Here is a 17,858-nt window from a genome sequence, read left to right as displayed (position 1 = left end):
TGTGCCCATGATGGCCTCCGATTCCTGTTCTTAGCTGACAGGAGTGGAACCCAACGTGGTCTTCAGCTGTTCTAGCCCATCCACCTAAAAGGTTCAATGTTTTATGAATGCTGGGATGCTTTTCTGCTCACCACGGTTGTAAACAGTGATTATATGAGTTGCTATATTCTTTCTATAGCCACTTTCCTCTGACCTCTCTTATCAACAAGGTTTCCACCCACAGAACTGTCACTCACTCAATGTTTTGGGTTTTCTGCACCGTTCTGTGTAAACTCTGGAGTCCATTGTGTGTGAAAATCCCAGGAGTTCAGCAGTTTCTGAAATACTCAAACCAGTCAATCTGGTACCAACAACCATGCCAAGGTTAAAGTCCCAGAGATCACATGGTTGTCCTCTATTCTGATGTCTGATGCAAACATTAACTGAAGCTTTTGACTTGTATCTGCATGACTTTATGCATTGTGCTGCTGCCACATGATTGGCTGGTTGGATCACTGCATAAATGAGCAAGAATACAGGTGTTCCTTTTAAAGTGCACAGTGAGTGTATATTTGATTCAATGATTGAAACACGGTTTGGCATTTTATATTTTATTAAAAAAATTAAATAAATTCTGAAATAAAAAAAAAAGTAAATGGAAAACAATGACATGTCACAGTTATTAAACTTGTATTAACATGAAGATAATTATACTCCTTTTTTTCCCCCCATGACCTGATGAGTTTGTTCAAAAGTAGCATGTTTATTTACACATGAAGGTGCTGTATGGTAAATGTAAACGCCTTTCCGCCATTACGGCTCGACTGAAGCACACTCCATATCAGCACCGATTCCGTCACCGTGAATAAAGAAGGAATGAGCCAGTGTACCTGAGGGTTGGACACAGTATGCCATGGACAACACAAACAAAACATCCTATTAGTATTAATCATGTTCAACTGTTTAACGGTTAGCTAATGAGCACTTTGTAAAACATGATGCACGGTAAAGAGGTTGTGTGTGACAGTGCTTCGCCTGGGATTCCCAATACGGATATTTCTTCATCATGTTTGTGTTATAACTCATAATAATTAAGATTATTAACACTCATTTACTAATGTCAAAACACATTGTAGAAATGAAGCTAAAAGGCATTTCAAAATCAACTTCAAGATATCACAGAACAACAAAACAGAAGTTCTCACAATTTGGATTTTCTTTCCAAATCCATATACTTTTTTTTTTTTTTGTATTTAACCTCGAACCATGATTGGCACCATGTAGAACACCTAGATGCCACATTAGGCTGAAAACAGACAAGGTTGACTCTACTGAATCAGCACACTGCAGCAGGATACAACAATCACCGCCAGCTCAAAGCAAGAGAACACGGATTCGTTGTTTTCATTTTATGAAGAACTTTGCAGCAGCGTTACATCTGCTGAAGAAGTGGGTTTACTGTTTAATGGGTAAGAGCTTCTCTCACTGCCTAATTTATTCCTTAATGTTAATGTCTGGTAGTGCGTGTGCACAACAGTTTGCCAAGTTTTGCTGTTGGATTTCTGAAGAAGTGTTAAGTAGGCTGTTTAGCATACGTCATGGTGTACGTGTTATTCGTTCAACTGACGATGAATTTTAATTCGTCTTCTATAACGGTTTTATCCTTTCAGGGCTGTGGTGGATCTGGAGCCTATCCCGGGAACACACCCTGAACACACCACAGGGCACCATGCACATAGAGCTTTTTCAGTTGCTGCCCCACGCTTATGGAATCAATTGCCACTGAACATCCCCCTCGCACCTTCAATTACCACTTTTACAAAGAGATTGAAAACATCTCTCTTCTCCCAGGCATTTTAATCCGAAAATTTATTATTATTTTTTTTTACACTATTGTCTATTGTCTGTCTTTATTTGGTTTTATTCTGTTTTCTATTTGACTTTTCTTTACTCTGTTCAGCACTTTGGTCAGCTTCGCGGTGTTAAATGTGCGTTATAAATAAAACTTACTTACTTACTATGCGCGCGCACACATTCAAACCTCCTATATTTTTTGGGAGGTGTAAGGAAACCCATGCAGGCACGGAGAGAACGTGCAAAACTCTACCCAGACTGTAACACGAGCTCAGGATTGGACATGGAGCTACCCTCTGCGCCACTGTGCTACCCTGTGATGAACATGTTTGTTAAGCTATGTCTACATGAAGCTTATACTTTGTGTATTTTGGTCATCCTGTTCCTGGATTCATGTTTTCATCGTTGTGAAATAGATATAAAGGCATTGATACTAATAAAACGCTTGCTCAATTCTGACCCGTCTTATCATGCATTATGAATATTTCTGTCCAAATGCATATTAGCAGACATCCCTCTGCTTTGCAGAAGTTTCTCAGCAGTTAGGCTTAATCGAATGAATCGGCAGAGCAGGTATACTTATGTTACCTGCAGCGTTGAGAAACGTATGACGTCTGTAACGGAGCTAATTTATTGAGAACGAACACAGACCTGCAGTTCTCCCTAGATTGCAATCGCTGACGTATCCATGTAGTGCGGCATCTAGATTTCCTACATCGATGTTTGGCACAAGAATCACACGAGCTCATTATTTATTCATAAGAAAAGGTGGTTAATTCTCTCTGTTTCTTTGTTCAATACTCTTTAAACTACAGCACCATTCCTTAAATGATCCTTTTAGTATTTTCCAAATGTTGACAAAACACTGCATCATCAAAAGGAACGATAAGACGACCAGGAAGGAGATCCGTTATGAAAGATTGTTCATTTTGAGTAAATTAGTCGGTGATTTTACTTCATGCTGTAAGTTTCTGGGCTGTGTAGGTGGAAAAGGGAGGGAGGACAGAAGGAAAGAAGGCTCAGCAGTCCTCATCCTTGTCGTCAGTGGTCCCTTTTAACCGTAGACGAGCAAAATCTTCAAACACCAGGTCGTCGTCCTGGGTGAAGCTACTATCGGAAGGGAAAGAATGAAAGGACACTCCAGATGGGCAAAACCACACATTTATATATACACACATTCTTGCAGGGAGAAAAAAATATATATACGGATAAGTTCACAAATAATCACAAACTTACTTTGTGTCAAACTCTATGAGGTTGGTGTCGATAGGAGGGTCTGCCTCTGGTACAGCTGTTAAAAAAAAAATACAAAATATTCATGACACTGGAGTTCAATTCAATTCAATTTTATTTGTATAGCACTTTTAACAATGGACAGTGTCTCAAAGCAGCTTTACAGAAGCACATAAACACAGGATACAGATTTTAAGTGTGTGAAATTATCCCTAATGAGCAAGCCGGTGGCGAGGAAAAACTCCCCAAGATGTTAAGAGGAAGAAACCTTGAGAGGAACCAGATTCAGAAGGGATCCCATTCTCATCTGGCTAACAAAGGATAATAAACTTCCCTTTACTTTCACACTATGGTTTTTATATGAAGTCTGTTTTGTTGAATTAATCCACTGTTCACTAAAGGAGACTCGAGTGCAAAATTGTATGTGGTAATTGCAGACCTAAGGCCACAGCAGCAACCGTTAGTCCCAGCGACCACAGCGAAAATGTCCATGTGGAACTGAGGTCCGTCAGAAACATGGTTCTAACTTTACTGGCATTACAGAGAGTAACCAGGACTGGACTAACCTTCATTTCATGTAAATTATGCTAATGTAAATTTCATGTAAATGTAAATTTATCGCTTTAAAGGATTTTAACATTTCACGTATAACGCTCTAACTCAGCTTTTGCTATATATTACATTACAGGTATTAAATTATTGGGTTATGCCTTGACCACGTTACGAGATTTATACGATCCGACCTGACACTGAAAAGACCCTAGATATAGAAAGACTTTACTGATTTATTTACTTTTTTGTCCTGGATCAACCGTCAATCATCAAACCCCCGCTCCTATACAGGATTTCCCGAAGCTGGGATTTTGCAGAATTACTTGTGCAGGAACGTGTCTACAGATCAAAACACACATGCTTGATGGACGGTACAGCTCGGCCATTCACGAACCACATCGAGATTGTGTTTTCACGCTAGTGTTCACACTAGCCTGTTCCCACAAACTACAGCACGTTGATTCATAAATGCTGAAGATTAATATTTATCATCATTTTAGACTGAGGAGGCCACGGCTTGACTCGGAGTTGACCTGAGGGGGTCTAGACTGGGTTTTACATACCATGCACTTTCAGATAACGCCCTGATTATCTTCCAGTGTGTAGCTCAGGCGTTTTTAAACGTACTTGCTGTGTTACATAGGTCAATGTTGTACGATGTATCTGCATCACAGTATAATCGCACACCAGCATACCATCATCCAGTGCACTTTTCGTGTAGGAATAAGCCTAAGAAGCTAGCTGTGTCGAAATGAACGAGTGCTGCGTAATCAATGTTGAAGTACGGCAGGTACCTGAGGCTGGTCGAGAAGTGGGAACATCTATGGGTTTAGGATGCATTAAGACAAACGGCAGCTCGACCGAGACGTCTCTGCGGGAAGAAAAAGACACGGCGGTTATATTGCTTGGAGATTCGATTCGCATTTAGTGCAATAAAACAAATAAATAAATAAATAAAACACAGGCATTCTGTACATAGAGGTATCATTCGGTTACTTCACAACAAGAGAAAAACAGATGAGTAGCAGATAGAGCAAGCTTCACTGCAAACCTGGACAGGCAAATCAAGAAGCCACAGTGATGCACAGTGTATATTTACCTCTCCAGTAAGCTGCTTAAAAGTCTGACGCAACGCAGGAGGGTTAACAGACAGATGGAGGGAAACAGATACACAGAGAATAAGATGAAACACCAGCAGAGAACGGAATGATGTGAAAGCACAAATGACTTAATGAAAGCAAAAAGGTTAAGGGAGAGCATCAGCAGCCATCCCGCTGCTGGAACATACACTCTCGTGTATAAAGTTCTCGAGGGGAAGAAGAAAATAAATAAATAAATAAATAAATAAATAAATAAATAAATCTCACAAAGAGAATGGTAACAGTACATCATTATCTGGGTTTATCTGAGGCTTGCCTTTGAGCAAACCAAAAATGTTCCAACAGCGGAAATGTGGCTATTAAAACCCTACAGCCTTGCTTTTCAGCCATCGTCAGTCTCATATACAGTCATTTAAATCAAATCTAACAGCAGTACGGGAAGAACGTGATGGCGGCTCAATACAGAAACAACACTGCGCTGCGAGCTACAAAAGTTCAAAGCTGTGAACCATTTATCTAAAATACAGAGCTCTATAAAGCATACCTTACTGACGCATGAATTGTAACAGTGTAAACAACAGCCAAACCCCGTGGAGAGCATAAGTATCAGACTACAAATGAAAATCGCTACAGTACAACTGCATATCGAAGAGAGGGTCTGTTTCTGAGAAACCTGTGACTCACCCTCCACGGGAGACGACCAGCTTAACTTTGACTCGATAGGACACCAGAACTCCGAGAACCTCCTTATTACATCCATCTTTAACACTGAGCACAGAGTAGGAACAAAGGAAGAAAATTAGTCTGCTTACTCATTCAACAAGACGTTATAAAATTAGGGCTGCACGATTATGGCCAAAATGTTAATCCTGATTATTTTGATCAATATTGAGATCTTGATTTTTTAAAATCGCGATTATTCATTGATTTTAGGGACAATATATTTTTTTGCACTTTCACTGCACTATTTCCACACTTGTTCGGTTTACTAAGGTGATGAAAAGCAGTGTGAACGTAACTGTTGCTCGGTGTGGATGCATTTTGGAGTTGTAGTTTTTATCCCAATTTTATTATACAACTCCGAACAGGTCACTCGCACCGGTGCAAATAAATATTTATTCACAGTCGCAAATGCGAGTGAAATGGTCGCACTGTAGAGCTCTGAGTTTATCTGCAAAGTTTTTTCCTGTTCGGCGTGATGTTTAATGTCCCCCGACAACCTCTGTAGTGCCATTTAGCAACATGTTAGTGTCATGATTTATCCTAGCGCAAAGTGCTGAAGCTCGAAGCGAAGCTGGCAGATCGAGGGCTAAAATGCTAACACCGTTTCCGGGTTTTGGCACTACAAACTGACGCCATCCCTGTGTCGCTTTATGTGATTGGCTGTTAAGTGTAGGAAGCACTTGATTTGATCTGCAGCGGAGTTTTCTATGAGCGGAGGACGTAATTTAAACATCAATATCGCAGTCGATCATGTTCATTTAATCGTGGGCAGTCAAAATAGTAATCGCGACCGATATCCGATTAATTGTGCAGCCCTATATAAAATACAGACACGCTCCTTACTAACATGGTGCTGGAGGCCAGGTTGGTATCTTCGTGTTTGAGCTTGCCGTCCAGAGCCAGCCCTCGCTTCTCTCGGTTATTGTTCAGGGTGGGAGTGAGCGTGTACACCTTACAGAACGTGGAGCTGGACGATACCTGGTCACTGAAAGGGTTGAAATCGAGTCAGTTTAACAACACGGATGTGTTCACTCTAGTGAACTGTACTGAGAATATACAACGATGAACGGTTGTTGCTCACTCTGCTTCAAGCTGCGCCACTGGACATTTGTACTGAGCTGTGCTGAACAGACAAATGTCAGCGTACTGCCGCACTGAGGAAAAGATAAAAGAATGATCCGTAATGGTTTAAATAACTGCTAGAGCACAATCGGCACAAGACAAAATACATATGAACGGACATGGAAAATGTCTTGCCTGATATTTTGACTCGTTTGACAGTCTTGGTTGAGTTGTTGGTGACATGAACGTTCACACTGATGGGCTCACCGTGGTAATACAGCTGTACAAAAGAGCACAAACATCTCAGACCAGTATACTCAAACATTTCCGGTCAAAACATTAGACACGCTCATTCTTTATTTTTTATTATTAATTCACCCACACATTTTAGAATAATAATAAAAGTCATCAAAACTCTGGAAGAACACAAATGGAACTATGGGAATTATGTTGTGATAAAAAAAAAAAATCCAAAATAATTGAATATTTTAGCATCTTCAAAGTAGACCCCCTTTTTGCCTAGAATTTCCAGAAATGTATTCTTGCCAATTTCTCAACCGATTTCTTGAAGAATCCCCCTGAGATACTTTTTAAACAGTATTAAATTAGTTCCCACCTACGCCGGACACTTATCGGTTGCTTTTCTGAATATTTTGCTACGAGTCGTGCATTAAAAATAAATAACTAAATAAATCGAAAATAAAATGTTCGTTTTCTAATGAAAGAAATGAAAATGTTCCCACAGTTCAATTTTTGTCTACAACACTGATTTCATACATTCAATCATACACCTTCAGATCAAAAGGTTTTTAAGATCATGAGAAACATTTCAGTCAAGTGTCTACTAACTTTTGACTGGTGGTGAACATGTATTTAAAAAAAAAAACAAAAAAACAACAAAACAAAACAAACAAACAAACAAAAAAACCCTGTACATTACATACATTCAAAGGATCCATACTACTAACGCAGAAGGTGAATTTGTTTTGTTAACACCCCCCCCCCCCCCCCCCCCAAAAAAAAAAAAAAAGATTACTGAATCGGAGAACAAAAAAAAAAAAAAAATGGCATGAAAGAAGCCCAACTACATGATGACTGGAAGGAGCTGGCATGATGAAACCATCAGAGTGTAAAGAAATGGATGTGAGAGAGGGAAGGAGTCTGACATTACACTATTAAAGTATTATATATCATTCACCAGCTTCCCACCAAATTGTTCTCTTTTCACTAGTGAGTGATAACAGTCAGCCGATTTATCTTGATCATGTCGTTTCTACTCAGCTTCCAAATGAGAAGTTGTTGCGTTACAGAACATGCGAGTCGCTAAGAGGAGGTGTTGAGTTTCTCCAGATGATAAATAGATCGTGCATTACATGGTTATATGGGCAAAGAATTAGTGAGCCGAGCACTTTGAGTTGTCTTACCTGTGTCTTCTCAGTTTTGTATAGCTATACTTTGGCTAGACAGCAAGAATAAGCAAGCTAGCGGCACCCAATAGCCCTTGCAGAACCTTGGGGAAAATGCCTACATTCTTCTTATATTTTAGCAAGTGATGTGAGGGTTTCTGAGCTTGCAAAATGAGCATAGTGATACTGTGACAGGTCAGCGGTGCATGGGCAATGCTGCTTGATCAGGCAGTTACAATGATAGCTATTTTCCTACAAAAGACAAGCTCTTGTTGAGCGGTTTTGCTCTTTCGCATGCAACTCAATAACATACAGATTTGCACAATAAAATAATTTTATCATCATAACACCTCTGTAACACCGTGCAATCACAAGTAATAATGATAATGATAATAATAATAATAATAATAATAATAATAATAATAATAATAATAGGACTGCATACTACTGTACTAAATTGTAGATCACTACAACAGTGGTGTCATTATTATTTAGGTAGACTAGTGTGTGTTCTGTGAGTTGGGACACAGCCTTCAGTTCTACCTAAATGAGTGCGATTGAAGCCTGAGATTCACAAGTAACTTGCGATAGCTCTTTTTTTTTCTTTCTTAACAGAGAGAGAGAGCGAAATTCCAAAATCTTACTTCCTGTACCATTAAACAGAGGGCTGAGAAATAATAGCATGGTGAAAAACAACAAATGGCTTTTGCTTTAACAAGGCAGTATGGTAGTCACCTCTTTATCTAGAGATGCCTCTAGATGCAGAGAGCGGTCAGACATCAGGAAGCTCCGTGTTGTCTCCACCATTGGCTGAGGACCTGGCTTCTCGGGAGCATACTGCACTTTACGAATCACTAATCGGACAGAATTTCTAAACATAAAACAACAACAAAAAAAAAAGAGAACCCAGACCTTTAGTACAAGCTAAGATTAAATGGATATGTTGAGAAATCAGTCGTGCCCCTATAGGCCAATATAATTTAATTTGTGCAGGCACAGAGTGCTGAGTCACGAAGGAGAAAGCTCAACTGGCTTACCGTTTATGAATCTTCTCCTCCACAGACCTGGCACAGAAAGCTCTTATCTCGTAATCTACCCCACAGGCCTGTGCAGCACAGAGAGAGACATTAATGAGGTGGCAGCACTCGAGCCAAAGAAGAACTGAAAGTGGGGTCAAAAACCGAACATTTGTGAAAAGAATTGGGGGGGCTTACCTTTCCAGTGTCCTCAGGACCAGGCTGCAGGGTAACTGAACATGGCAAGTTTTGAGGAATCTGAAACAGATCAATAGCTAACGTGTACCATGTTTTATAAAGACTAGTTTTACTTCTGTAATTAAGTGCATAAAGATTAAGCAATTATTTTACATACACAAAGCACCCAACATATATACAGTGGGGTCCAAAGTCAGAGACGGGATTGGTGCGCTGGGATTGAAACTCTAGTGGCGGCTTAGCGGTTAAGGCTGTGGGTTACTGACTGGAAGGTCGGGGGTTCAAGCACCGGCGCTACCAATGTGCCACTGTTGGGCCCTTGGGCAAGACCCTTAACCCTCTCAATTCAATTCAATTTTTTTTGTATAGCACTTTTTACAATAGACATTGTCTCAAAGCAGCTTTACAGAAATATCAACACGGTATACAGATATTAAAGGTGCGAATTTATCCCAACTGAGAAAGCCACTGAGTGGCGACAGTGGCAAGGAAAACTCCCTAAGATGTTTTAAGAGGAAGAAACCTTGAGAGAAACCAGACTCAGAAGGGAACCCATCCTCATCTGGGTAACAACAGATAGTGTGAAAAAGTTCATTAGGGTTTTATATGAAGTCTGTTTGGCCTTAGAAGCAGCCGTAGTCCCAGCAATCTGGAATTGGAGTAGATGAGAGCTCCATCCAGAGGCAGGACATCCTAAACGGATCAGGCAGGTCCGGAGAGCAGAAAGGATCAGTATCTCTAGTATCTCCATAAAATTGTGTGTGGCTCGGCAGAAGGAGAAAGGGAGAGAAGAGACTGTTAGGACTGTGCTTAGCATAATAGAAAGTCTAGTCAGGGTAGGCTTGAGTAAACAAATACGTTTTAAGCCTAGACTTAAAAACTGAGACTGTGTCTGAGTCCCGAACACTAACAGTTCCATAACAGTGGGGCTCCATAAGCGAAAGCTCGTCCCCCTGCTGTAGCCTTCAGTATTCAAGGTACCGTCAGATAGCCTGCATCTTTCGATCTAAGTAGGCGTGGCGGATCATAGAAAACCAAAAGGTCGCTTAGATACTGTGGCGCAAGACCATTTAGTGCTTTATAGGTTAATAACAGTATTTTATAATCAATGCGAGATTTCACTGGGAACCAATGCAGTTGTGATAAGGTCGTATCTTCTGGTTCGAGTTAGGACTCTAGCAGCTGCATTCTGGACTAACTGGAGTTTGTTTATGCTCCTACTGGAACATCCAGACAGTAAGGCATTACAGAAATCTAGTCTAGAGGTGATGAAAGCATGAACTAAAATTTCTGCATCATGTAGTGACAATATATTTCTTATCTTAGAAATAATTCTGAGATGAAAAAAGGCTATCCTAGTAATAGTATCTACATGAGCATCAAATGACAGACTGGAGTCAATAATCACTCCAAGGTCTTTTACTGCTGCACATGATGAAACAGAAAGTCCATCCAGAGTAACTATGTGATCAGAAAGCTTACTTCTAGCTACACGTGGTCCTAGTACAAGTACTTCTGTCTTATCAGAATTGAGTAAAAGGAAGTTAATTAGCATCCAACGTCTAATGTCCTTTACACATTCTTCAACTTTACTAAGCTGCTGTCTGTCCTCTGGCTTCTCGGAAACATACAACTGTGTATCATCAGCATAACAGTGGAATCTAATTCCATGTTTATGAATAATTTGACCTAGAGGTAGCATATATAAAGTAAAAAGCAGTGGGCCTAAAACAGAACCTTGTAGAACACCAAATTTAACCTTGTTATGCGTTGAGAAGTCTCCATTTACATCTACGAACTGATAACGATCGGTCAGATAAGACCAGAGCCAGGAGAGGACTGTTCCCTTAATGCCAACAACATTTTCTAATCTGTCAAAGAGAATAGTATGATCTATAGTATCAAAAGCTGCACTAAGGTGAAGTAACACAAGCAGCAAGACTGCCTCTGTTACTTGACACACACAACCCTCTCTGCTCCAGGGACACTGTATCATGGCTGACCCCAGGTTCCTGGAATGCTGGGGTGTGCGAGGAGTGCTGTAGTGTGTGTGTGTGTGCGTGCGAGACCAATAAAGACTATTATTATTTTTCCCCATTTAAAATTGGAAATAAAACAATATGTTAATATTAAAATAAATAAATTCTCAATATCTATATAATATTTAATATTCTGCAATACTTCTAGGCCACTATTTAAATGTATGCAAATGTGTGATATTGACCATGATATTGTACAGGTCAGATTTTCCTCATGTCTAATCACGTCCTCATGTCTAATCACGTGTGTTCAGACGACAGGCCGATGATTTCGATCTAAAATGGATCATAACATGTGGAGTCCATACCAGCTCGAGCATGCACTGTCATTAAAGCAAAAAGGGGATGTACCCCATACTAAGAAACTGTGAAATATTTCAAAGACTCTTTCACTCAAGTTGTTGTCAATGCATATAAGTTATATTGAAAATTATTGCATTCAATAAGAAAAGAATGCAAAATAGCAGTAAGCATTTTCACTAGTGGTCTCAGACTTTTGGACCCCACTGTATGTTACATCAGGAATAAGAGAGTCCCATCACTTACAGTAAAGTGAAAAGGATGAGCCTGCTGGCCCAGTTTCTTCAGGAGTCTCTCCTGAAGACGACTGTTGGGCTTGCGCTCCTCCACTATAGGTGGGAAGGCTTGAAACGTGGATATGTAAAGATCTTTCCGGAAGGAAAGTCCGAGAACGTCCAGGTCCTCCCGTCCATAACGGAAGGCACAGGTTAACGTCACAAACACTAGCGGAGAGAAAAATCAGATGCGACTGCAGTGCTGCTCTTTTTTCAGTGACCGCTAAATTAGATTTAACATAATCAGACATGTTAGGTTACCTTTTCTGTCTTTGAGATATTCAGGGTCTACCAGTATGACTCCATCTGTAAAGAAAGTCATCGGAAGACTGGTTATCCGAGTGGAATTTTCCTCACAAAGATGCAAGTTTAAGTCAGTCGGAATTCCAGATGTGGACTCAACTCACCTACAGGATCCACTTGATCTAAATGATCCACGAAATCCCTTTTCCCCAAGTATACTGTAATCTGAAACAGACGAAGAACATATTTAAAAAAAAAACACAACGGGTAAATGTGAGCACAAAAAAAAGCTGATGGGATATTACAATCATAATACATCTGGTATTCGTGCTTTTATAACTTCATGTTTTGTACATGTAAGTAATTGTGAAGGGGTTAATGTGAACACAAGCCACAGTTGAAATCCAAGGCATTCACATTCCCAGCAAGATCGACCGGGCATTCAACTGAAACAAGGCGTAGCTCAATTTGTGTGAACAAAAGCGAATACGATGAAGTGAAACTAAATAGGAGTCAGCAAAAAGAACTGCAGGAGAAAACATCTGGGAGAGAGAGCGAGTCCGAAACGATGGAGCTGCTGGTCATTCGAGCCGAGAATGAAACCTTTCATCAAATTTGTGGCGCGGTCTAGGATGAGTCATCTACGGACCAAACCATCAGCACACTTAGAGAGAAAAGGCACAGGCGAGAAACAATCACAGGAGATACACGTATGTAGCTACAGTTCTGCCAAAAAGTTTGCACACCCCTTGCAGAATCTGCTAAATCTTAATACGGTTAACAAAATAAGAGGGATCATAAAAATCCCATGTTGTTTTTATTTAATCCTGTCCTGAATAAGCTAATTCACAGATGTTTACATATAGTCCACAAGACAAGATAATAGCTAAATTTATTTTTAAAAATTACCCAGTTTAAAATTTTACACATCCTTGATTCTTAATACTGTGTGGTGTTTCCTGGATGATCCATGACTGTGTTTATGTTTTGTGATAGTTGTTCATGAGTCCCTGGTTTGTCCTGAGCAGTTAAACTGCCCAATGTTCTTTGCTTTTCCAGCATCTTCTGCGTATTTGACCCCTTTCCAACAGCGGTTATATGATGCTGAGATCCATCTTTTCACACTAAGGACAATTGAGGAACTCATACACAACTATTACATAAGGTGCAAACATTCACTGATGTTCAAGAAGGCAATACGATACATCGTATCCAAAAATCCAGGGGGGTGTAAACTTTTGAACAGGATGATCGGTGTAAATTGTTAGATACGTGTCTCCCAGAAGACAAAATACTCTCTTATTTAGCATCTAAAGGGCAGTACTAAGTGGGAAAAAAAGAGAGATCTTTAAACAAAATAATAACCGTGGCTCTTTTATGGAATTATAGATCATAGATCAATTGAATTTGTGCCAAAAGTATTAAATGTAATTTTTCAAGAAACGAACACAAATGTACAACGATTTAGAAGAAAAACAGTTTTATGAAATTGAAAACAGTGAACTCAGTGGCAAAAATTTTACATGGGTTTCAAATACACAACACTCTTTGTTTACAGTTTTCTAAGCTTCTTTTTTGCTAATCATGGTTTATGAATGCGCTGCCAGATATTTCGTTTACGCTTTTAAACTTTTTTGTTTATGCTCCGCAACTTTACGTTTGCCATTCTGGCACAAACCTCACGTGTGGGCAGGGCTTAACAGCGCTTTACTCTCATTGTCTAGTGAGATTTGGATCGACAGCTTGAGTGTCCAGTTGAGGAGGAGGAAGAGGACGACGATGATGGGGATGCTCCGTGCGGCTACTGAGGGGTCATCTCTAAACTAGTCGTATGAGCCTACCCAAACCTCAAATATTAATTACAAACTAATATACTGACTAAGTAAGTAAGTAAGTAATTTCCACTACGAAATACAAACACTATAACTATACAGACAACCGCGTCCAGAACGCTCTCTAAAATCTGCAACACTAAAGTCTCTACTTCTTGGTCAGGGAGCTGTCGATCCACATCTCACTAGCCAATGAGAGTAAATCGCTGTTAAACCCTACCCACATGAGAGGTTTGTGCCAGAATGGTAAATGTAAAGGAGGTGGATTCCTGCTATTTATGGGAGGTAATTATACCAAATCATTACGATGACAGACTTTAGTTTAGGCATTTCAGAATGACAAAAACACCACGTGAGACTCTGTGCAATGAGATTGGTCTGCTGGTTAGTCCAGTTATGCAAACCCACCACGCCCCGGTTCCCACAGCTAAACCGACAAGCTGATTGGACTGTAAACATTTATTTTCTGACTTTTCAGTTCCCTTGTAAAACAAGGTTTTCATTGAACTCTTTTTTTTGTCTTATTAATTTGGAGAGCGAGAAAAGAGAGGCTGGTGAGGGAATGACTGTATATAGATGCTACAATGCAAGTGAAAACAAGAACTAACTTGTCTCGCAGACGTTCCACAACTATAAATAGTTAAAAAAATCACAGTGTTTTTCCATCCATCCATCTTCTGTACCACTTATCCTACACAGGGTCACAGGGAGTGTGGAGTCTATCCCAGGGAACTCTGGGTACAAGGTGGTGGACACCCTGGACAGGGTGTCAAACCATCGCAGGGCACAATCGTACACACACACCTCGAACAATTTGGAAATCAACCTACAACGCATGTCTTTGGCCTGGGGGAGGAAACTGGAGTACCCGGAGGAAACCCCTGAAGCACAGGGAGAACATGCAATCTCCTTACACACAGGGAGGAGACGGGATTCAAAACCAAAATGTGTTAAACACTAAACCACTAAGTTTTATTTTGTAATCAAATAAAAAACATTGGGATGTGCTAATATAGGAAAATAATCCAGTTATGGGTGGTTGTTGGGTATTTTCTTAAAACCGCATGCACCAAATGTTTTATTTACATACAGGCTGATAAAAAAAAAAAAGCATACCAAAAAATTAATAAAATAAAATAAAACGCTTTGGTTTCTTTGGTTAGCACTTGCTAGAAAAGCCTCGGGGAAATAAAAAACCGTGACACTGTGCATCGTGAAAACGTCTTCAAATATGGATATTTGTGCTTTTTTCATCCACCTCTAATCAACGCACACCATATAATAAGTGTTTTAATTCCACTTACCTTGCAATTCGGACTGGACTTCTTGAATACACTAGAGACAGAAAGAAACAGATGAAGATACGAATTTAATAGATTTAACACCAACACAGAGACGAAATGAGACGACATAAGATAAGATGAGATCCCCCCCCCCCCCGTTAAAAATAAACAACAGAAACCGTCTTATGGTAGAAATAGAAAATTATTTTAATGGTTTCCACTACAAACAAAAACCAGCCAGCAGATAACCATTAAAATCAAACTGTCAAAGGTGTTCTCTTGGTCCTTAACGGTATCCACGAACACACCACCATCAAATGACCACTAGAGACCCACAGGGACCATTACACTTTCCATTAAAACGAATAAAACTCCGATTATAGCCATTAAAACCATTACAAAATTCTATGAGGGGTTCTAGTGTTTGTTTTTTCCTTTGCTTTTCAGTGAGCTATAATGCACAGAGGAAGGGCTGCAGAAAACAGAAGAGATCATCACAAACACAATCACAGTCAGAAACTGTAGGAGTTATTACAACCAGCTCCACATCCATCATCATCATCATCATCATCATCATCTCTCTCTCTCTCTCTCTCCTCAGCCAAATGTGAGCTTATTAACATGACAACACCCGCATCAACACGCTGCTACAAGCAGGAGGTGTATTGTTTACTATTCTCCTTAACACTTACAAAGATGCAGCTGGCTGAAATGAAACAGACATGATAAAGCTCTGTGTGTATAACGATGCTACATTAAAGCCGCGGTGCTTGTTGAGTAAACAATCGAAGCTCCATAGCTAATTACCACGAGCCACTTTCATTGTTAAATTTAACCCGGTTATTATTTATTATATAAAATCTTTGTTATTGCGTGTTATATAAAGATGACTCGCACCACTCATCTAGATAGCTATCATAATTAGTTAGTTAGTTAGTTATGTAGGTGCGTGACTGAGTGTTTATCCGCCTAGCTTTCTCCACAGCTAACGACGTTACTGAAGCTGCTACGAAGAGGAATGGGGGAAAAAAAAAAACCCCACACAACCCGAGCTAGAGGTTTGAATGAAAGCGGGTAAAATCTCACCGGGTGCCGGCCTTGTCCCCCATATTCCAGGGAGAATGTGACCTTGACAATTTGATGAAACAATAAAGGTTAAGTGTTGCTTTGTTTAGTAAAACACATCGAACGTTTGGGTTGTTTTAGCTGCGCTACATAACAGAAGGAACCGCAGCTACAACGAGCAACCGGAAGTAGCACAGACACCCTTTGCTTTCTTTCATAATAAAATATTCCATCTTTTCAAACGAGTACAAAAACAAAATCAAAATAGTGTGAAATGACCAACGTGCTAAGTAATTGTACCTCTTTCATTGTATAAGAATGTATACAGAATTATAGCATATATATGCATGGGTTTCCTCAGGGTACTCCGGTTTCCTCCCCCAGTCCAGAGACATGCATTGTAGGTTGACTGGCATGTCCAAAGTGTCCGTAATGTATGAATAACGAGAGATAACAAGAGCCTGGACTAGTAGCTGTGTAGCTTGTTCGGTGTGATAGGGGGTCTGATTTTCTGATGTTGTACAGAATGAACCTACAGGATCATGTAGTTGTTGAGATGTGGTCTGTGAAGGTCAAGTGGTCATCAAAAGTCACCCCAAGGTTCCTGGCTGTCCTGGTTGGCTTGAGTACAGTGGACTTCTGACTGGAAGGGCATGAGTTCAAATGCCATCACCACCACGTTGCCACTGCTGGGCCTTTGAGCCCTCAACTGCTCAGTATAAGTGAGATATAACATAAGTCACTCTGAATAAGTGACCTGCCTGACCTCAGCCTCAATGAACACCCCTGTGATGAACTGGAATACTGACTGAACCCCAGACCTCACTAATGCTCTTGTGGCTGAAGGGGCAAATCCCCACAGACACACTCCAAAATCTATTGGAAAGCCTTCCCAGAAGAGTGGAGGTTATTATAACAGCAAAGGGAGAATAATCTGGAATTGGATGTTCAAAAAGCACACATGTGATGGTCAGGTGTCCACAAACTTTGGCCATATAGTGAATCCAGGGGCCTGTGATTTTTTCATTTTGTTACAGTAGTGAAAATCACAACCTACAATTATCAAAGTTGTATTTATATTGAGTTCTCATAGTTACTCATCTGTTTGACCGATCACTTGAATTTAATTGATTTAATCAAGTCAATTGGGTTTTTATTGTCATTCCTCTATATAGCTTGTATACGCTGGAACGAAATGGTGTTTCTTCAGGACCACGGTGCAACACAGAACAGTACACAAGACTACATAAATTGCGAAGACACAACAGTGTGAGATGAGTGGAAAACAATAATAAATACACAGGACAGTAAATATACAGAGCATGAACTGTGAACCATAAACTATTGTGTAATGTAGCAGCGCAAGTATAGTAGCAAAGACGAGCTCCATAATATAAAGTGAATTTAAGAATGGGTTTAAGAACATGTAAACCTATAAATAATGACAACTTGGACCTAATATGAAAAGTTCAGGAATAAAAGGACTAGGGTTCCATTGAAAATAAATAAATAAATAAAAATTTATTGAACATATATTATTAATAGGGGCGCACGGTGGCTTAGTGGTTAGCACGTTCGCCTCACACCTCCAGGGCTGGGGGTACGATTCCCACCGTGGCCCTGTGTGTGCGGAGTTTGCATGTTCTCCCCGTGCTGCGGGGGTTTCCTCCGGGTACTCTGGTTTCCTCCCCCAGTCCA

The 17,858-nt window shown here is 40.1% G+C and overlaps 1 protein-coding gene across 4 annotated transcripts; it reads right to left on the bottom strand.

Moving 5' to 3' along the window:
- Positions 1-574: 574 nt before the first annotated feature.
- Positions 575-16,359, bottom strand: arrb2a (arrestin, beta 2a). Of its 4 annotated transcripts, none has more exons than XM_017489890.3 (15): positions 16,182-16,359; positions 15,117-15,147; positions 12,145-12,205; positions 11,999-12,043; positions 11,709-11,905; positions 9,124-9,183; positions 8,947-9,014; positions 8,645-8,780; positions 6,699-6,783; positions 6,523-6,595; positions 6,289-6,426; positions 5,403-5,486; positions 4,413-4,489; positions 3,070-3,124; positions 575-2,940 (listed from the first exon to the last, which is right to left on the bottom strand). In XM_017489890.3, exons 1-15 carry the CDS (start codon positions 16,202-16,204, stop codon positions 2,853-2,855), a joined length of 1,221 nt encoding a protein of 406 aa, XP_017345379.1. In that variant the 5' UTR covers positions 16,205-16,359; the 3' UTR covers positions 575-2,852. The 4 variants fall into 4 exon arrangements, with proteins under 4 accessions (XP_017345379.1, XP_017345377.1, XP_053542779.1 ...); XM_017489888.3 differs by having other exon boundaries at positions 575-2,943; positions 16,182-16,358; XM_053686804.1 differs by lacking the exons at positions 11,709-11,905; positions 11,999-12,043; positions 12,145-12,205; positions 15,117-15,147; positions 16,182-16,359 and adding an exon at positions 9,647-11,695 and having other exon boundaries at positions 575-2,943.
- Positions 16,360-17,858: the final 1,499 nt, after the last annotated feature.

Source organism: Ictalurus punctatus, chromosome 16 (genome assembly GCF_001660625.3).
Source record: "Ictalurus punctatus breed USDA103 chromosome 16, Coco_2.0, whole genome shotgun sequence".
Classification (NCBI taxonomy): Eukaryota; Metazoa; Chordata; class Actinopteri; order Siluriformes; family Ictaluridae; genus Ictalurus; species Ictalurus punctatus.
This window is presented reverse-complemented; position numbering and strand designations above follow the sequence as displayed.